This window comes from Paramormyrops kingsleyae, chromosome 10 (assembly GCF_048594095.1).
Source record: "Paramormyrops kingsleyae isolate MSU_618 chromosome 10, PKINGS_0.4, whole genome shotgun sequence".
Lineage (NCBI taxonomy): Eukaryota > Metazoa > Chordata > Actinopteri > Osteoglossiformes > Mormyridae > Paramormyrops > Paramormyrops kingsleyae.
The window spans coordinates 3,878,966-3,900,812 of record NC_132806.1 but is presented as its reverse complement, the minus strand read 5'-3'; the positions used below and the strand labels follow the sequence as shown (position 1 = coordinate 3,900,812).

Genomic DNA, 21,847 nt, shown 5'->3' with positions numbered 1-21,847 from the left:
TACAAATTAATCGAGGAAGGTGTGTATACTTGCTCACCTGATTAGTCAGGCAAAAGCACAGGTGCCTATAATCAGTCAAACAGCTGCACCAACAATACCAAGGGTGTCAAACTGCAGTCCTGGAGTTCCAGAGCCCTGTGTAGCTTAGCTCTTTCCCTTCCACCAGAGCTCAAGTGGTGTGTGGTAATTAGCACAAGGAATTGCAAGGAGTTGAATCAGGTGTGTTAAATGAGGGGAAACCCACCCCCCAAAAAAAAAACGGACGTTGTAACCACCTAAAAAATTTTCTGAGATATCACTCAGGTATGGATCACTCAGAATCTGCAGAGAAAACGAGCAATATTAACATTTTTCAATTTAGTGCACACCTACAACTAGCCTTCCAAACATTTTTAAAGGCAGATATTGGATTGGATTTCGATATATGCTGTTTAGATTGTAGATCAATACATGCCAATAAGAAATGAGAGCAACATTACAGTTATGGAACTGTTTTAAATTTATTTACCATAAAAATGCTACATTAAGAACATTTTTGCAGTTTCCACATGTTTATTAAAAAGAGATTCAAAAATCAGGCCAATGCATGAAGTGGCCAATGTACTATTTACAGAAATACTAGCATGTACTAATATGTGAGTATGTTTTCCTGTCTGGGGATTTTCCCAGTAAGCCAATGGATGTGTGGACCAGCAAAAGTTGTCATGGGACCCCCTCCAGTAAGCTAAATTTATTGTGAGAGATCCCATAGTCCCGGACTGGTTTTTAATCCCAGTTTGCTTTTCATCATTAATACAAACTTCTCATGAACCAATATAAGTGCATTCTATTTGTTTTTCATATAACATGTTCATGCATTTAACTTTTCTTTAACAGTTTTGGTTTCACAGACAAGGGCAACAGCAAGGCCAGTCAACCTATTGGTGTGTATGGCAATGGTTTCAAATCCGGCTCAATGCGTTTGGGAAAGGATGCATTGATCTTCACCAAAAATGGAGGCTGCATCTCTGTGGGAATGCTCTCCCAGAGCTACCTGGAGGCTGTTAATGCCCAGGCTGTAGTCGTGCCCATCGTGCCCTTCAACCAGCAGACGAATATCCTCTTTAAGTCAAATCTCTTTCTCTTTCAGTGGAGAACAGGGTGAATAGTTGTTGTGTGCATTTGGTGGTGCTACTGTATATTAACACAATAGTAATTCTCCTATTGTTATGAACATTCTCCTAATGTTAAGAACTTGTACATATTTGTCTGAAGATGTACTTCCTTTACCTGTACATCATTAAAAAAGTAATCGATAACCTTGCCATAAATTGATGAAAGTTTTGTCACAACATAATTGCCTCCTTAAGTAGACCCAACATGAAAGTGAAATATCACTTTTACTGAACTGTTGTCAGTGTTTTCCTTAACTGCCTGCACAAAAACTTGTGGTAACAGAGGACTCAGAAGCAAGTCTGCAGGCTATCCTGACACACTCCCTGTTTAGCTCACAGGAAGAACTCTTAGAGCAGCTGGAAACCATCCCGAGTAAGAAGGGTACCAAGATCCTGATCTGGAATATTCGCAGGTGCGCAGAACCCTGTCTTTCTCCATTACTGTGTTATGCTTTCCTGAGTGTGACAGAGGCCCAGAATGCAGTTATTGTGCATGAAGTACAGAACCTTGGCCCACAGAGAGAAACTTGGAGATTATGGTTTAATTGTAGTAATAGCATTTTAAAAACACTGAATAGGTTTAGTTTCTTGCAAGACATCATTCCCCAAGATGTAGCTGTTGCCTTTGCACAGGAACAAGGATGGGAACCCAGAGCTGGATTTTAACACAGATAAATATGATATTCGAATGCCACCAATCCGTCCTGAGGACATGGGAGCAGGTGGAAGGAAGAGATGTTTTGGCCCTCAAAGGACAGATCAGACCACACCAGAAATGGACTATTCTCTGAGGGTCAGTAACAAAAGGAACAGATTGAACCTATTGCCAGTGTATGTGATGTGGAATAAATATGGTGTTTAAATATAGCATAAAAATAATTGCCATATATAAAGTATTTTTGTATAGAATCAATATTTTTGGGGTTTATCCAGCAGTGAGAAAGGGAAACACTATTTAGTACCTGTGCATTAAAAGTATCATTTGTATGTCAGCCTGGATTTTGAATGAACAAGACGATAAGGTATGATATACTTTATTTGCCATACATAAAGTACATAGAAGTTCTTTGGTTTTCACATGTTCTACACAGTTTTTGGGGCACGCAGCGGCCATAGAGCAGTTGTGGTTAAAGGCCTTGTTTTTTCATGTAGTAGTTAGGGGAGTCTAATTTTAAAAATTCTTGTAAAAAAATTCAGGTTTATGATTTCAGCAATGGAAATTGTTTTTTCCCTCATTTGTACAGTGTATGTTCACAACACTTGTTTAATGTAATATAACTCAGAAATGTCTTTACAGATCACATCAAGAATTAATTCTGATTTTCTGGGTTTAAAGTAAGGTAGACTGATGAATGAATGTGTGTATGTGCATGTGAAATGTACTCCTGTGTGATGATTTATGTCTTCCTGTGCACATTTTGCATCCTGTTCAGGCTTATCTCAGTATCCTGTACCTAAAGCCACGGGCACAAATCATCTTACGCCAGAAAAAAGTCCTAACCAAGCTAGTTTCCAAGAGCCTGTCCAGTATTGAAAATGATGTTTACAAGCCTACTTTCAATGTATCCTTTAAAAACTAACAATCTGTGTCTATTTTCTTGGGCTGTTTATTATAAGTTTATGATTTTGTACAAATAAATGGCAATTTATGGTGATCCTGATAATGGTGATAAATGAAATACAAGGTCTAGCCGTAACTGTATACATCGACAGGTTGTAGATCAGGCTTCGTTTCTTGGTTATTTTGATAAAATGAAACATATGGTCAAGGAGACAAGAAACTCACAAGTGGGGATCCAGTTGCAGTGTTTGTTTCCACAGACCAAAATCAAAGTCAAGGGTTAGGCAAAGGTAGATCATGAGTAAACAGGTCAATGAGGACAATCCAGAATTGTGAAACAAAGACTCAAGCCAAATGGTCATAAACAAGAGAATCAGGAATCAAATAAAATTATCAGACTGTAACCCAGAAGAGGGATGAAACTTCAAGATACATACCATTTAATTATACGCATCTGTGGGCAATTAGTAACCCAAATGGTTCAATTAATGTTCTGATGAGTGGGATTGAGGGAGAGAGTTGGATGTGGAGAGACATGCTGCAAGTTCAACTTGCTGTGCTTTATAAAAGTCCTATGCTGTAAACATAATATGACAAAAACTCATTGCTAGGGAAATCTAAAGATATGAATGACTGGCTAATAGGAGAATGTAAAGGAAATAACCTGAAGGTCTATCAACATACACAACAAGTGAAATTGTACTTTAGAGACCACATGAAGAATTCTTTCAGTAATTAACATTATAGTAAAGCAGCTTTCTCAAAAAACTGAACTGTTTCTGCATGTTTGGAATCTAGTTAGTTTATATTTTAGGTGTTTATGACTTGAATTCAGTGCAGTAAATATATAAACAGGATAACAGCAGTTAGATGGTGGAAGTTTCCTGTGCTGCTGATTTTGGGTTTTATATCCATGCCTTTCACTATAGTCAGACCAGCTTTCTAAAGAACTTGTGTGTTGGAGCAGAAATTCTGTACTCAGAAATGTCACCTTGCAGAATAAACAGGGGCTGGACAATGAAACACCCGGTTTTAAATCTTTAAAAGATCTAATTTTGTTGCACGGAATTTGTGTGTTTTGGTTGTGTTTTTAACTTGATTATCATGTTATAATTTCCACAGAGGCCTCCATAAAAAATTTCCACATGGGTTTGGCTCAATAATACTGGTTTCTCTTAACATAATCATTCAGAACAAGAAGGTTAAAATAACCTTTGGTTTTAACTACAAGAATAAGGAACACTTTGGGATTTTGATGTATCACAAGAATCGTCTCATTAAATCTTATGAGAAAGTGGGTTGCCAAGTCAAGGTACGTATGAGCTTAATTTACAATTTGTGTTTATTTGGAGGTCTAAAATGAAACTAGCAATAGAGAACATTACACATTAATTTCTCTTTTTTTTGCAGTCATCTGGTCAAAGATCAGGAGTTGGTGTTGTTGGAATCATTGAGTGCAACTTTCTGAAGCCAGCACATAATAAGCAAGACTTTGAGTATACCAAGGAGTATAGGTACCAGATTTATTTTAATTGTTTGGAGTTTGAAATATTGATGGACTGTGTTGAAATTCCTTTTGTTTATGCAAAAATATTGTCTATTAGTATTAGCAGTCAAAATAATTACTGGATGGACCATAATTATAATCCGCATGCCTTTTACCTCAGACTGACACTGGCAGCACTGGGTATGAAACTCAATGACTACTGGAAGAAAAAAAGAGAACAAAAAAACAAAGAGAAAACACTCCGGGCCTTGGCAAGAAAAACCAAGAAAGAAGGTATAAACAGAGAGGATGAAAAATATGAAGACGAGGGAGAGCAGGACGAGGAAGAAGAGGAGTAAGTATTATGAGAACAAAGATGGCTGGGATTGTCTACATCTGCTGATTTTACAAAGATGAACATCTCACAGGGCGGCACAGTTGTGCAGTGGTTGGCACCGTTGGCTCACACCTCTGGGACCTGGGTTAAGTTCTCCACCCTGGCTCTGTGTTCATGGAGTTTTTGTGTTTTCCCTGTGTCATTGTGAGGGGTTCTGTGGTTTCCCCCCACAGTCCAAAAACACACTAAGGTGAATTTGAGTTACCAAATTGCCCGTAGGTGTGCGTGCCCTGCAGTGGGTTGGCGCCCCATCCAGGTTTATTTCCAGCCTTACGCCCATAGTCTCCAGACCCCTCACAGCCCTGCATAGGACAAGCAGGTACAGAAAATGGTTAGATGGCTTATTTCACACTGACCCTGTGTTGATGCAGACCTACATTTTGCCAATAGCCAGATGATGTGCGTATGAGGGAGAGCATTTGAATTGTACTTTAGCTCTGTGGTTTTCTTATGCATATCTGCTCGTGATCTTGCAACCACTTGTCCAGGTCAGGGTCACTCGGGGCCTGGAGCCTGTCCCAGGCAGCTTAGGGCACAAGCCTGGGATGCCAGTATATGTTATTTGTATATATATCATATTACCTGCTTGAGGTTTTTAATACAGACGCTGCTTACTTAACAACCTATCTATTTAATGACCGCCTGGAATTAAACCAGCTCTCCAACCTCTCAGTATTGTATGCTGCACGAGAACTTCTTATCTTGGAAACGGAAGCATGGCATCTCATCGTCAAACATCTCATCTTGCATCACCTTTTCTTGGTCTCAGTCTCGTTCCTGTATTCAGTCGGTATTCGCTACACTAGCATTCGCAATGTCCGAGACTACTGTACGTATTTTGTCTATAAATTGTATTTTTGGAGATTCAGCCTGCATAATCGGAGCATCAGTTGAGTTGGCAAGCATGGACGTAGAAGTAGCAGAAATTTTTGTTAACCAATTTTATGAAATAATCGAGATTATAACAAAATTTTCAAGCTGTAGTTTCCTTTAGACCTTTTCTTTATCCAGAATAAATTAAAACTATCACCTGTATTTACAGTATGCAAACCTCAGTACTGTATATTAGAGCTGATTTCCTCTATTCCGTTGATTAGACTATACAGTACACTACTGTATAAACATTTATAAATAATCTAAAATGTTATAAATGGTGCAAAGGTGACATTAAAACAATATCTAAAGACAGTTGACACAAACCCACTACCAGTAAAGTATGCTTGAAATATCGGTAAGGGGCGGCTCCTCATTTATCAACCAATTCACTTAACGACCTAGTAGTAGGAACAAAACTCAGTCATTAAGCGTGAAGTATATGATTTTTTGTTCCAGGGCTTTGCGCTGGATTCAGTGTGAGGACTGTCTGAAGTGGAGAAGGTTGCCACCAGGGGTGATCGCATTACCAGAAAAATGGACATGCAGTCAGCACCCTACCTCTTGCTTTAGGTAAACTGTATGCAAATTATATAATTACATACGTGCTATATTGGTTGCATATGACAGTGTCTGGTTTAAGTGTTTTTATGGTGAAAGTCTGCCACTTGTAAAGGACAGAAACACAGAAGACAGTACAGCAAATTTTACCAAAATAAGATTTTTTTGTCAGATTTGCACACACTTGATCTTTAAATCTCAAGAGTTGGTGTAGTCAGGGTTAGCTGGGATTTGTTAAAGTATTCTGATGTGAGAATGGTTTCTTTCCTTCCTAGCATGCTGATCTGTGCAAACCTATACAGTACCCATTGGTGTATTTTACAGAAGCTGCTTATTTCCAGAAGAAGCAGATGAGAGTGATGATGAGTTGACACCAAGTTACCAGAAAGCATCTAAAAAACAGTAATGTTGCATACCTATGCTTGGGAACATTTATCTTACTTTTCCAGCTGAATTGTGTAGTGCTTTGGGTTAGGAGTTTCTGCTCATCATTGAAAGCTTATCGGTTCGAAGCCTGTGATCAGCAAAGTGATTGCACTGCTAAGCCCATGAGAAAGGGCTTTAAGCTTAATTGCTGCAGGGAATGGTTGACCCTGATTTCTCAGTTATATGTCATTTTGGATAAATCTGCTAAAATAATATAATGTGTTGTGGTGTACAGACTTCCTCGCTATACTGTGGTTTTCTGAATAGATCCAAACTGAATATCAGTTTAGTCTCCAGAAGTCTAATTGAAATGGCCAGTGTCTTACAGTTTTCTGCCTATAGGGAAAAAGAAAGAAAAAACAGATTGCAGGAGGTGAGTAAGCTTGTGTATCAGACTTCTTCTAATGCATATGTATATGTAGGTAGAAATTTGTGGTACTAGTGCAAATAAGGGTCCATTGATAGGAGGTGGGCAAAAAAGCACACACCCATGCGTGAAAATAACATTTTGATAGTCTTCTGTACTTCTTCACGGTACTTTGTGTGTCTGTGTGTGTGTGTATGTGTGTGAGTGTCTGTGTGTGTGTGTGTGTGTGTGTGTGTGTGTGTACATATATATCACCAATATATCACATATTTTATCACCAAGATTTCATGATACCGAATACTGTTACTTTTGAAAATCAGCCAAAACAAAATCAACCGAAACCATCAAAATGCTGTGTACTGTGGTATAATAACAATATGAAGATTGAGATACCACTCAAGCGTTATAAACATAAACCTTATTTGTACACATTTGTAGATGTTACATGCATTCTTTTATATCCATAAGTTTTTTTAAAACTTGATTCATGGAGTTTTACAAACTTTGTAGCCACGTCAGCAAGAACCATGTGTATTATTTTAGAAGGGGAAGGATCATTGTAGCCTGTCACCCGTCAGTGACCACGCAGAAATTCCTGAAGTAGAGGAGTCAGAGTCTGACTGCCAGCTCCCTAATGCTGAAGAAGATGTCACATCACTGTGCAGGTACTTATTAATGTGTGTCATGTCAAGGCCTGGTAAAAGGATGATCCACAGTGCGGCTTACAGACAAACTGGAAGTTTGTTCAAACTGAACTCCAACACACACTAAACAAAGGGATCATGAGAGGTCAAAACAAAGGCAGGTTGCTTACACGAGGATAGACAAGGGCTAGAACTACACATGAGGATAAGCAGAGGGAACACAAGCACATATACAAAAACCACAGAACGACTGGCAGGTAACACATACAATGATTTTAAAATAACAAATCTGTCACACCAGGCTTCCAGTCAATTTTCTTCCAGCATACCCAATTTTACCACTAGATGGAGCAACAAGTAGAAATCTATGCCGATTCATAATTGCAGATACAGTATGATCTTTTAAGGATTGTAATGTTACATTTCCCTATATTCATTAAAACAAACCTTGCATTCATCCATCAATCTTCTAACCATGGGGAGCATGCCATTCAGGTTTTTATTTCTTTTTACTTTGGAAGGCAAGAATTTGCATTGCCTGCGTAAACAAATTTAGAAGAAACTCAGCTCAAAAGATTAGCGGGCATCAAACTATACTTTTTTTATTGAAATAAGGAAAAGTCATTTGTCATTTACAAAATACTACCAGCAATAATTGCTTTTAGTTCATGGGCATCGTTAGGTCTGATCACCCGGGGTGTAGCCCTGTGTATTTTAGTCCGATGCCAATCTTCCTTCAAAAAAGAAAAAAGTCAAACCACAGGTAAACTTGACTTAGCCCCTGATCTTTCATATAGCTAGAAATGCCGCTGTTTTAGTCCACATTCTATCCATTGCGTCATATAAAGCAAGTTGTTTAATTTATTTTTAAGTAACTGTCCAATACCTGTAGCTACCTTGACATGATAATTCTGTTATATTAGAACCATAAAAAAAATTTCAAGGCTAACACTTGCATCTGTTCATTTACTTTTTGCAGAAAGAGGAAAGCAACTTATTCTGAAAATTCAATGGAAAAAAGGAAATGCTGTGTGACAGAAATTCAGAAGGACAAAGACACAGAGGGAGAAAAAAAAGGCGATGGGGATGTGGAGAGAATTGACACGGGAGAGATAGAGGGAGAGGCTGATGATACAGGTGTGGTCTTTTTTGGAAAGCAGGTCACACCAGTTGATATGACTAAAAAGGATCAAAATAAGTTTGCTTCAGCCTTGACCTGGGCTCATGCCCCTGCTCCAACCCAAACAGTCATGGTACCCCCACTCAGCAGAACAGAGGATCAGACTCCAGTTCCCTTCTCCTCAGAGGGCATGGACTCGGTAGCAATGTGCCAAAGGCTAGCACAACTGGAGAGGGAGGCAGACAAGCTGCGCAGGATTCTGGGAAATGCCCCCCTTAATCGCAGTCCTAATAGGGATGAGTCCTGCCACCCACCTGCCTTGGATATGCCTAATCATGATAAACAGCTGCTGAGTCAGCGGTTGAATGAGGATACTGAAAAGTTGTTATCCTTGGCTACAGAGCGAGATAAGTACAAGAAAGAGGTAAAACCAGAGACCACCTTCGTTTTGACAAAACATAGACAGTAAACACACTCATTTGCTGTCATCTGACAAAATGAATTTATGTTGAACATGATTAACAATATATTGCATTGTTTTCCAGTGTCAAAGTGCCATGTGGCTTTTCTTTTCCCACAGGTATCAGAATTGCAGCAGAGATATATGCAGGTACAAGAGGCATGGGAGAAAGAGCACCAGGAACTGCTCCTTCTACAGGATCAGTTGTCGGGGCCCCAGGGATTCTGCTGGGGGAAAAAGCTGCAGTTGCATGACCTGGAGGCTAAGATAGATAGATTGCAGGGTGAAGAACAGGATCTGGGCAGCAGACAGAGGCAGGATGAGAAGAGGCTCACTCAGAAGGACACCCAAGACCAGAGCACAAGCATGCTGTTTAACACCAATGAAAGGTTGGGGAGGACAGTAATACATCCACAGATTGTCTTTCCTCATAATGCCACTAGCTCTGACACTCGTGCTTCCCTGTCTGATCATTTCCTCTTTGCATCCATTATCAGCCTTTTGTTGTCAGCCTCTCACCCATTTATCAGTTTAATTTACTGTAGAACTACATCTTTTTTATATTTATACAGATGCTCCTTTACTTACGAACGAGATACATTCCGAATGGCCGTTCATGACTTGAAATGTTTGTAAGTCGTTATTCAGCATCATTTTATTCAAAATCAGGGTACTCAAATCTGCATGCATAAGTAAGTATGATATAATGTCAATACATGTGTTTTAGGATAAGAGAACATTACTAATGATTAGGGATAATACACTCAACTCACGATTCGACATGATTCACGATTCACAATACGATTTTTTAACAGAATGAGCTGCAGTCAAATTTATTCAAAAATATTCCTTTATCTTTCTAAACTGTGGAAAACGTGTCCTCTTCTAAACAGTGCAACTGAAATTGAATAAAATACTGTTTAAAAAAAAATCCCGAAACAAAAGGTGGATTGCCATCTTATCGTGGTGGAGGGGTTTGCGTGCCTCCGTGAACCTGGGGGCTACTGTAGGTTGTCGGGGGCAATAGCCCCTGGTAGGGTCTCCCAAGGCAAAAAGGTCCCAGGGGAGGGGCCAGACAAAGAGCAATCCGAAAGAACCCATGAAAAAGTTAAAGATCAAAGTCCCGTTTCCCTCGCCCGGACTAGGGTCACCGGGGCCCCACCCTGGAGCCAGGCCTGGGGGAGGGGCCCGTTGGCGAGCGCCTGGTGGCCGGGCCTTGGCCCGTGGGGCCCGGCCGGGCACAGCCCGAAAGAGGCACGCGGGACTGTCCCCAGGTGGGCCCACCACCCGCAAGGGGAATGTCAGGGGTTCGGTGCATTGTGGATCGGGTGGCGGCCAAGGGAGGCCCTGGCGGTCCGATCCCCGGCTGACAAAACTGGCTTTCGGGACATGGAATGTCACCTCTCTGGTGGGGAAGGAGCCTGAGCTTGTGCGTGAGGTTGAGAGGTATCGACTAGATATAGTCGGGCTCACCTTAACGCATAGCTTGGGTTCTGGAACCAATCTCCTGGAGAGGGGCTGGACGCTCTTTTACTCTGGAGTTGCGGCGGGTGAGCGACGCCGGGCTGGGGTGGGGCTATTGGTGGCCCCACAGCTCAGTGCATTAACATCGGAGTTTACCCCGGTGAACGAGAGGGCTGTTTCCCTGCGCCTTCGGGTCGGGGATAGGTCTCTAGCTGTCATCTGCGCTTATGCGCCGAATGTCAGTAAGGAGTACCCGGCCTTCTTGGATTCCCTTAGCGGTATGCTATTTGGCGTGCCGCGGGGGGATTCCATCGTTTTGCTGGGGGACTTCAACGCTCACGTGGGCAATGACAGTGTGACCTGGAAGGGGGTGATTGGGAGGAACGGCCTCCCTGATCTGAATCCGAGTGGTGTTCTGTTATTGGACTTCTGTGCAATGCATGGTTTGTCCATAACGAACACCATGTTCGAGCATAAGGGTGTCCATAAGTGGACATGGTACGAACAAGCCCGGGGCTACAGGTCGATGATCGATTTTATAATCGTATCAACTGATCTGCGGCCCTCTGTCATGGACACTCGGGTAAGGAGAGGGGCAGAGCTGTCAACTGATCACCACCTGGTGATGAGTTGGCTCAGGTGGCGGGGGAGGAAGCCGGTCAGACCTGGTAGGCCCAAGCGCATAGTGAGGGTCTGCTGGGAACGTCTAGCAGAGGCTCCTGTTCGCTGGAGCTTTAACTCGTGCCTCCGGCAGAATTCCGACTGCATGCCGGGGGAGGTAGGGGACATTGAGTCCGAATGGACACTGTTCCGGACCTCCATTGTGGAAGTGGCCGTACGGAGCTGTGGCTGCAGGGTGGTCGGTGCCTGTCGTGGCGGTAACCCCCGTACCCGATGGTGGACACCAGAGGTGAGGGGGGCCGTGAAGCTGAAGAAGGAGGCTTACCGGGAATTATTAGCCCGGGGGTCTCCGGAGGCAGCTGATGGGTACCGGCGGGCCAGGTGGAACGCGGCTCGGGCGGTCGCAGAAGCAAAAACCCGGGCGTGGGAGGAGTTCGGTGAGGCCATGGAAAGTGACTTTCGGTCGGCCTCAAAAAGGTTCTGGCAAACCATACGGAGTATCAGGAGGGGGAAGCAGCTCCTGGTTCCTACTATTTGTAGTGGGGGGGGGGGGCTGTTGACCTCACCTGGGGACATCATCCTGAGGTGGAAGGAATACTTTGAGGACCTCCTCAACCCTGCCTCAGATACATCTACGCATACTGCCTTTGAGACATCTGAGGGCACAGAGTCCGAGGGTGCTGGGGGGGGCTTGCCCATCACTGAGGCTGAGGTGGCCGCGGCGGTTAAACAACTCCGTGGTGGCCGGGCCCCGGGGGTGGACGAGATCCGCCCGGAGTACCTGAAGGCTCTAGATGTTGTGGGGCTGTCGTGGCTGACACGCCTTCTCAACAGTGCGTGGAGGTCAGGGACAGTGCCGCTGGATTGGCAGACCGGGGTGGTGGTTCCCTTATTTAAGAAAGGGGACCGGAGGGTGTGTTCCAACTATAGGGGGATCACACTTCTCAGCCTCCCTGGGAAGGTCTATTCCAGGGTACTGGAGAGGAGGGTGAGATCGATAGTCGAATCTCGGATTCAGGAGGAACAATGCGGTTTTCGTCCTGGTCGTGGAACACTGGACCAGCTTTATACCCTTGCAAGGGTACTGGAGGGGGCCTGGGAGTTTGCCTATCCAGTCTACATGTGTTTTGTGGATTTGGAAAAGGCTTACGACCGGGTTCCCCGAGGTGCTCTGTGGGGGGTGCTTCGAGAGTATGGGGTTCGGGGTCCACTGTTGTGGGCGATCCAGTCCCTGTACGAACGGAGCAGAAGCTTGGTCCGCATTGCCGGCGATAAGTCGGACGTGTTCCAGGTGCGTGTTGGGCTCCGCCAGGGCTGCCCTTTGTCATCGGTCCTGTTTATCATATTTATGGACAGGATTTCTAGGCGCAGCCAAGGCGTCGAGGGTGTCCAGTTTGGTGACCTCAGGATTGCCTCGCTGCTTTTTGCAGACGATGTCCTGTTGGCTTCATCTGCTGGGGATCTCCAGCAGGCACTGGGGCGGTTCGCAGCCGAGTGCGAAGCGGCAGGGATGAGGATTAGCACCTCCAAGTCCGAGACCATGGTTCTCAGCCGGAAACGGGTGGTTTGCCCTCTTCGGGTTGGGGAAGACGTACTGCCTCAAGTGGAGGAGTTTAAGTATCTCGGGGTCTTGTTCACGAGTGAGGGTAGGCGAGATCGGGAGCTGGATAGACGGATCGGAGCGGCGTCTGCAGTTCTGCAGGCGCTTAACCGGTCCGTCGTGGCTAAGAAAGAACTGAGCCAAAAAGCCAAGCTCTCGATCTATTGGTCCATCTTTGTCCCTACCCTCACCTATGGTCATGAGCTATGGGTAATGACCGAAAGAACGAGATCGCGAATACAAGCGGCCGAAATGAGGTTTCTCCGCAGGGTGTCTGGGCTTTCCCTTAGGGATAGGGTGAGAAGTTCGGATATCCGGGAGGGCCTCAGAGTAGAACCGCTGCTTCTTCACGTCGAAAGGAGCCAGTTGAGGTGGTTTGGACATCTGGTGCGGATGCCTCCTGGGTGGCTACCCGGGGAGGTTTTCCATGCCTGTCCTACAGGGAGGAGGCCCCGGGGCAGGCCCAGGACTCGCTGGAGGGATTATATCTCTCGGCTGGCCTGGGAACGCCTCGGTGTCCCCCCCGAGGAGCTGGTGGGGTTAGCTGGGGAGAGGGAGGTCTGGGTGCCTCTACTGAAGCTGCTACCCCCGCCACCCGAACCCCGGACAAGCAGCAGATGATGGATGGATGGAAAATTTTAAAAAATCTTCAAATATTATAAATAAACGGTAATGCTTTACATTAACTGCACCTTCATAATGCTTTTATATTGCATTCATAAATCATTATATTGTATTGTATTCATAAATCATTCATAAACATCATGCATGTATACCTTTACATCCTAAGAACATCCCTTAACAGCTGTAATATACATTAATAACAAACATTATATAATAATAATAAACATTATAATTGTATCATCAGGTAATGTTTGTTGTTAATGTGTATTAAAGGTTAAGGGATGTTAGTATGTCAAAGTGCACTTGCATGCTGCTTATGAATTTTCTATGAATGCATTATGAAGGTGCACTAAATGTTTTATAAATGCATAATGAATGCATTATGAAGGTGCACTTAATATAAAGCGTTACCAAATAAACTAAGGTTTGCATGTGCAGCTTTTTAGCGTGGTTTGCCCTTTTAATAATCTTCGCTCTGGCGGTGGTGAATTGGGCTCACTGTGCTGCCGGTGGACTTGCTAAAACATGTTCGTTGTGCTATTTGTGTATGTTATCAGTCTTTTACAATGTTTGCATGCAGTTTTTGTCTTGTCTGTTGTCTGTTTTTTCTCGCTGTTTTCGTTTGTGATTACGGGAAAGCTAAAATGCCACGCCGCCGATTTATGATCGGGGGGTCCTTAATTTCAAATTCCCTCGCCATCTCGCGTTCTGTCAAAACCGAAAACTAACGTACGACATCTGATGTCGAACTGACGTCGTGAAATCAAATGTAATATTACACCAGTTTTCTGTTAAAGTACCGTGAAGTACTCCAAAAGTAGTGATTCATTTTCCACATCAGCCGGTTTAAATCGTCATACATTTACATCGATGTTTAACCGATTCGCGATTCATCATTACATGCATACTAATGATACATAAAACAAAAATAATCTAAAGAAAGCACGTCTTACTGATACGCAAGTACAAAGAACTGGGATGCTGAGAATACGCACGCTACGCTGCTGCGCAGCTGGAGTAGCGGCCAGAATTCATACTAGGCGGAATTGGCGCGCAGAACAAAATGTGATGCTGTGGGAGCCTAATGAACACAATTTGGATGTTCAATCCTCTTTGTTCGTATGTCTGAAAGTTCGTAAGTAGAGGAGCGTCTGTATCACACTTATTGGCAGAATTTGTTTTGGATATTCCGACTTCTATCTTACTTAGCTTAATTTTCAACAGATTTTTAGCCCTGGATAAAATGCTTTGCACTCAAGTATTTAATGCTTGTAGGTTATATAATGATTGCAAAGTTAATTAATTTCATAAATTATTCACAGTTCTGTGGTAGATACCAAATAATACATCTTCAGAAGTTACAGTAGCATACTATTCTGCACTTTTTCATTCTACAGGGTGAGCTAGGTTTTATTGTGATTATTAGTGAAGTGGCTTTGCCAGCACAGAGACTACTGGTTCAAGTAGAAGTTTGAAGCTGTAGTTTCAAAGTAGTTTTTCAAGGGTAGCTTTTATGTGTCAGGCTGCGAGGAGAGACGAGTAAGAATTTCATTGTCTTTTAGTACATTGTGTACTTAATATTTGACAACAAATATTGAATCTTGGCAGTCTACAGTCATAACTACATGCAACTGGCATAGGTATGAAGATTAGAAATATTTAACAATGCAAAAATTCTACTTTCAATAAACTTTCAGTGCAAAAATGGAAAATGATTTTTGGAAAATGGGAATTATTCTCTATTTCTTAGGGTCCATATGAAATCATCTTATGATGCACAAAACAAGGCTTGCTATTCCATTTTTGTGGTGTGTTGTGCACTTGCCATCAAATTTTACCTGAAATAATATTTTAACCAATATTTGTATGTCACAGCTTTCCTGAATTTCACTTGGAATGTTTTGTCTTCCCTCTCTCATGTTCCTCAGCATCACCCTGAAAAATCTGCATGAAGTCAGGCAAAACGTGGTCTCCCTGCTTTCCTCAATTCTGCCCCACCTTGACCTGCAGGATATCAGCTATGACACTGATGATGTGGACAACATCCTTCGACAGATAATTGAGGCTAATGGACTTCAGTCAGGTCTGCAGAACTAAATTGCAACCATCATGGCAGCTATGACAATGATGGGAACATACAAATGGTACTGCATCAGTGTCATACCTCCAAATTCCATTCCTTTGTCAAATTTACAATGTAATGAGTAGAAATGAAACTGCAAAGACTCTCCAGAAATCTGAGAATGCATTTTTTATTATCTCTTGCTTTATAAAAGATAGTGATGATTTCAAGGGCATTTATAACAATTTCAACCACTTTTCTAGACTGGGTCGCAGGGATTTATCACACTTATTTTCAAATTATTAAATCATCATATGCTGTTCGGAGATGTTAATATTATGAAAGCATTAAGAAACATCATCCAAGTACACCTTCAAAAAAACACTGCAAGACAAAAGTGTATTGTAGCCTGGCGTAGCTGTCAAATGACCCAGTCATTGGAAATGCGTTCGTCTGGTTCTTTACCCATGACTATTTTGAAAGTTGAAGCACATCCGTAGATTTTAATTTTGCTTTTGAGCTTTGTGCATTTTTAGTCGTCTTATGCAATTACTATCAGTACCATCAGTTCTTAAATATAAAGTCATGATTTTGGTGAAATATCTCAACTTTCTGTACAACAGTTATTTTCCTTTAAATGTATTTTTTATGGACAGGCATGGCGCCTCAAACTACCAATATTACCGATACAATCAGCTTAGGTACTCCTAGAGGTATGTCATTCAAACACAGGGAACCCTCTCTGGTCGGGCGTAGGTCCTTTCTGTGTGGAGTTTGCACGCTCTCCCTATGTTCACGTGGGTTTCTGCCGGGGGCTCCAGTTTCCTTCCACGGTCCAAAAGCGTGCAGGGCAGGTTGATTGGCAAGTCTAAATTGGCCCTGTAATTGTGTGCATGTGAGTGTAGCTGTGTGTGTGCGCCCTGCAGTGTGTTGGCATCTGCCCAGGGTTGGTTCCTGCCTGCGCCCCTTGTTCCTGCCTGCGCCCCTTGTTCCCAGGATAGGCCCCGCGACCCCAGTTGGGATTAAGCGGTTTCGATTATGGATGGATGGATGGAACTCTCTCTTTACAAATACAAGGCTTGTAGTAAACACTTTAAACAATATTACAGACTTTTATAGATGTGAGTTTCCAGTAGGAGCAGAACAAATTTCTAACTGATCATGGCAAATCAATTCTACCTATTTTATTTATGTGGTACTGTGTCAAAGTTTTAGGCAAAGAACATGCTTAATGCTATTTATCTTGGTAATAATTGTATCTTTGTTCAAAAACACAATTTAGCATTAGAATATATGCAGGTTAAGAATAAAACATTAAAAAATAAGAAGAAATTCTGTTCCTTTCTACAAAAAGTTATTAATATCTGGATGGCCATTTTTGTTCCTAAACCTCTCCTCAAGGGGAATAAAGCCCTGTGTATTTATTAAATTTTGTTACCAGCTTACTTAATTAACTTAATGTGTAACCTTAATGAGGTATTGATTAGGCAAACAAGGTGGGATAGTAGTCGAGTTTAAAAAATACATTGGTGTATTGCAGGGTTATTCAACTCACGGTCCTCGAGGTCTGAGCACTGCTGGTTTTCCAGCCTTCCTTTACCTGTCAGTCAGGTGTGAAGCCTCTGACCAATCAGAATCAGTAATTATTAAACTAACTACCTGGGAGAACTGAAAACATGGCCTGGATTTGGAATCGAGGTCCAGAGTTGAACCCTGGTGTATTGGATGGTTGGCACAAATACTGGGGTGACTTTAGGTGTAAGCTGACACACTTTGACATGATATGACACAATATGATAATTTTACTCCAACATGAAGATCATTTAAGCATCATTTTCTTATATTGCCTAAGATGTTTGCAAAGTACTATTCTCTATGACAAATAAAAGGTAGTATCTCCTACTCCAGTGTACACTAGAAAAAGTATTAAATAAGTATTAATTTTAAGATGAATAGGTGCTTGATGTTCAGCTATGTTCAGTCATTACATGAGTCATCTCAAATCTGTGATATTTATTTATTCAATATAAGTACACCTGATGACAGGTATAAAGGAAAGATATGCAGTAACTCAGGTGGAATAGCTGTCCTATTCAATAGACCTTTCCCCTCATAGTTGCATGAATTGCACAGATATCACCCTTTACTTATGCAGTTAGCTGTAGTTATATCCACTGATCAGCCATAGCATTATGTCACCCTTGTGCTGCCAAAACAGCTCTGACTTGAAAATGCATGGACTCCACAAGACCTCTGAAGGTGTCCTGTGGTATCTCATACCAAGATGTTAGCAGCAGATCCCTTACATCCTGTAAGTTGTGAGGTGGGGCCTCCATGGATCTGACTTGTTTGTGCACCACATCCCACAGATGCTCAAAGACTGAGATCTGAGGAGTTCGGAGACCAAATCAACACCTGGAACTCTTTTTCATGTTCCTCAAACCATTTCTGGACAATTTTTACGGTGTAGCAGGAAGTATTAAACCTCTCTTCAAAGGGAACGCAGCCCCATGTATTTGTTAAATTTCACCACCAGCTTAGAGAATAAAAACACCTCAGGATCTAGGTTAGCGACCCCCCCCCCCATGCAATCCCATCCCACCCTCCAGAATTGCCCATTTATCTGCCACAGTCAGGTGTTACGTGGGTGTCCCCTTAGCTTGGTCCAGCCACTCAGGTCCTCAGCAATGAGGATCCTGCGAGCCAGATCACTCACAGGGAATCGTACCACATGACCATAGTGTGGTAAGTGATGCTCCCTCGCAATGCAGGTACTGTGCCTCATTTGGGACTCCCTGACAAACCACTCATTCGACACAAAGTCAAACCAGCAGTACCCAACAACACTCTGAAGAGACACCATACCAAAGGAGTCCAATCTTCATCTAAGGTCACTGGATAGTGTCCATGTCTCACAGCCATTCAGAAAAACAGGGAGGATCAGGACTATAAAGACTTGGACCTTCGTCCTCTTACAAAGATATTGGGAGCGCCACACATCCCTTTCCAATGACCTCATGGCCCCCATGTTCTCCAAATTTGTCAACTGACTTAATAGGAAGACTCACCAGAGACATGAATGTCACAGCCAAGGTAAGTGAACCTCTCGACGCGGTCAACATTCTCTCTGCAGACAGAGACACTGCTGATGGCTAAAGGCATGGATCTTGGTTCTTATCCAGGACGCTTGCAAGCCCAGACACTCAGACTCCTCACTCAGTCTCTTGAGAGCCCAGGTCAGAGCCTCCATTTCCTCTGTGAAGATCACAGCATCATCAGCAAAGTCAAGATCAGTGAATCTTTTTTCACTAAATGATGCCCCACAGTTGCTGGACCCCATGACCCTGTCCAACACCCAGTCCATGCAAGCATTAAACACAGTAGGCACAAGAACACACCCTTGACGAAACCCAGAATCAGCTGGGAAGAACTCAGAGGTTCTGCCTATACTCTGCACAGCATTTGCAGTACCAAAGTACAGGGTGGCTATGTTGTCCAATCACTTCAGGGGGATCCCGCAAAGTCTCAAGATGTCCTAGAGGGCAGCTCAGTCAACTCAGTTGAACACTTTACAGGAACTGGTATCAAAATCAAGATATTGTTCTGGTACTGGTATTGAAAAATTTTGAATGATGCCCAGCCCTACACACAGCAAATAGCACTTTTACTGCTATTTTTTACATTGTAGTCAAGTTGACAGATTGGCTGATTTTATCGTTGTGCAATCATAGCATGTGTCATGATTTCAGAGCAAGGAAGTCTTACATTAAAAGCCCTTTCACTCTAGGGCTGGTACCTGTGCCGAGCTTAAATTCCACCCCAGTCATTTCATTCACACCAAAAATAACAGTGGTACCAGGCCAATATATCTGGGCCAAAGCTCATTATTCTGGCCTCAAAAGACTGTTGGGCCAGAGCTGGGAGCATGTGGCATCAAGAGACAGGGTTAGAGTCATCAGAGCGGAAAGCATATGTTTACAAAGCAATGCAGAGTGTACTGGGAAAGGTAGGAGCAAGTCATGCAGAAGATTTAAAAACTGAAAACGAATATAGGAAGTTCAAAAGTGAGCTAAATAAAAGCAGTGCTGGCTGCCCTAAAAAAAAACGAACGTGTTTGGAAACAGATCTGCTAACCAGGTGACTGGAGCACCTTGAAGGAATCTTTGGGATGTGCTGAAGGAGTGGTCCGACACACCGATCATCAATACAAGATCTTAGTGAGAAATGAATGCAAATCTGGATGGAAAAAAATGTTGAGATGTTGCATAAGCTTATGGAAACAGTACCATGACGAATGTGTGGCATAATAAAGCTAAAGGCAGTCCAACGAAAAATTCAAATGGTGACTTTTTTTTTGGCAGGGCAGTGTACTTATCACTTAAATTATTCAATGTACTTATAGCCGACCAAACCTTATACTGTTCAGAATTTGGTATTAAATCATTAATGTAAAAACATCAAACAAAGTGTTGCCAAATTTGGTCAGCTGGCTCGTGTGAGATTTTCAATTTGAGACAAGTCTGCACACTCATCTACATGCATGTAACAGTTGTATTGCCTTGTAAATAGTCAGTAGCTTATAATGGAATAATATAGATTTGCTATAAGATTTCTTGCGTCGGAGTCAGAAAGCATGGGTGTCACGCCAGATGTGTGATAGTTGGCAACACTGCAAACACTACTAAACATGTGTATTGAAGGCTGTAAGATCGCATTTTGCTACAAGCACTAAACAGTGCATCTGGTCCTTGTGATGTCCATATCAAATAAAATAATAAATATACTATCCAAAAACACAAACCATTGCAAACATTTCACACTCAAAACAGAACACGGTGTGCCACCTAACAAAATATTTAAAAATTACAATGTGCAAAACAACAGAATCAGTCAGTACATGGAGTGGCTGTGATTGAACAGTTGGTGAAAAGATCATCCTATTGTTCTGCCTTGTATACAATAACAAAGGTAAAGAATGAAAAGAGAAAGAAATTCTTAGATGAGAGTCAGCTTCCATCATTTATGAAAAAGGAGCTAGCTCACATAGAACTGACTCTTTTGTGACCAACACACACACGCAAACTTAATGATGGTGTTCATGGTTCATAATGACGTTGTACCAGATAGAAAACTGCTGGATTTGGGACACAAAGGAAATTGGCTTTCTTTTAAACTGTAATCATAGGCTCATTGATTTATTTGCATGGCAATATTGTAGTGTAGATGCTTTGTATCAATTATTATGTTATATCTATTTTATCACCCTGGTCTATTTCATTGCACATAATAAAAGCCACAGAGAATAATAAACAGTGAAGAAATTTATAATAACTTTATTGACATCAATTGACTGTGTCATAAGACACTTTGCAAAATGCTGCCTGTACGTGGCGTTACATAGCTGTCTGTAGAAGGAAAAATATAATGTCTGTAGGTGTGAAATATTAACGTGTAAATTATTGCCGTCTTTAGGCGTGCATTTTTTTTTATGTCTGTAGGCATGAAATAATGCCACCTCTAGGCAAAAATCAACACATTGTTAATTTTTTGCATGTCATGTTGACATGAAATCGAAACCTTATTGATGTGTCTTTTACAGCTGTTGTTTCTGACACGCTAAAAGCGGCTTGATGTCACATAATTTCCATGTACCAAACGTGTGAAATATGCATGTTTGAGGCTGTTTTTGCGTGCATCTTAAGACAATCCGTAAGTTGAGGTGTTAATGACCATTTTAGTGCTCCATAGTTTTCTGCTTGCGAGTGTATATGCGCACATGGTTCAGGTTTTGAGAGTAATTTAACACGAAGCAAGCGACTGAGCAAGTGTTGTGCAGACACAAGCATGTAGAGAAATTTTCTGCTTGCAAAATACATACTACCTATGACAATGTGACTAAGGTGTCAATTAAGTGAGGAAAAGACTGCAATATAGTTGTGGCCAAAAGTTTTGACAATAACACTAGTATTGGATTTCACAAGTTTGCTGCTACAGTGTTTGTAGATCTTTTTGTCAGATGTTTCTATAGTTATACTGAAATATAATTACAAGCATTTCATAAGTATCAAAGGCTTTTATTCATAATTACATTAAGTGTATTAAAAGAATCCATATTTGCAGTGTTGACCCTTCTTCACCCTGGCATGCTGTCAATTAACTTCTGGGCCAAATCCTGACTGATGACAGCCCATTCTTGCATAGTCAATGCTTGAAATTTGTGGGTTTTGTTTGTCCACCTGCCTCTTGAGGATTGGCCACAAGTTCTCAATGGGATTATTAACCCAGGTTTTCCGCAAGGTGTTTGCAGAACCTGCTGCAGAACTGCATGTCCTCACTGAAGAAGTTCCCCTCATCTCCCGCGCCCAATATAGCATATTATTAATATCAAAGGACAGCAACATTGTGATATTGTTTTTATTAAACACTT

The 21,847-nt window shown here is 42.1% G+C and overlaps 1 protein-coding gene across 5 annotated transcripts in view; it reads left to right on the top strand.

The window, feature by feature from the left end:
* LOC111851984 (MORC family CW-type zinc finger protein 4) overlaps positions 1–16,020 on the top strand; it is a 28,258-nt gene extending 12,238 nt beyond the window's left edge. For 4 of the 5 annotated variants that reach the window (XM_072717175.1, XM_072717173.1, XM_072717176.1 and 1 more), the window contains 14 exons: positions 877–1,095; positions 1,421–1,567; positions 1,788–1,947; positions 2,588–2,716; positions 3,908–4,027; positions 4,126–4,229; positions 4,383–4,556; positions 5,931–6,044; positions 6,357–6,434; positions 6,801–6,831; positions 7,369–7,490; positions 8,449–9,013; positions 9,170–9,438; positions 15,287–16,020. In XM_072717175.1, the coding sequence (XP_072573276.1) occupies positions 877–1,095; positions 1,421–1,567; positions 1,788–1,947; positions 2,588–2,716; positions 3,908–4,027; positions 4,126–4,229; positions 4,383–4,556; positions 5,931–6,044; positions 6,357–6,434; positions 6,801–6,831; positions 7,369–7,490; positions 8,449–9,013; positions 9,170–9,438; positions 15,287–15,455 (2,401 nt within the window). In that variant the 3' untranslated portion in view covers positions 15,456–16,020. The remainder of the gene's footprint in view (positions 1–876; positions 1,096–1,420; positions 1,568–1,787; positions 1,948–2,587; positions 2,717–3,907; positions 4,028–4,125; positions 4,230–4,382; positions 4,557–5,930; positions 6,045–6,356; positions 6,435–6,800; positions 6,832–7,368; positions 7,491–8,448; positions 9,014–9,169; positions 9,439–15,286) is intronic. The other variant, XM_072717174.1, reaches the window with a different exon arrangement.
* The last annotated feature ends 5,827 nt before the right edge of the window (positions 16,021–21,847 follow it).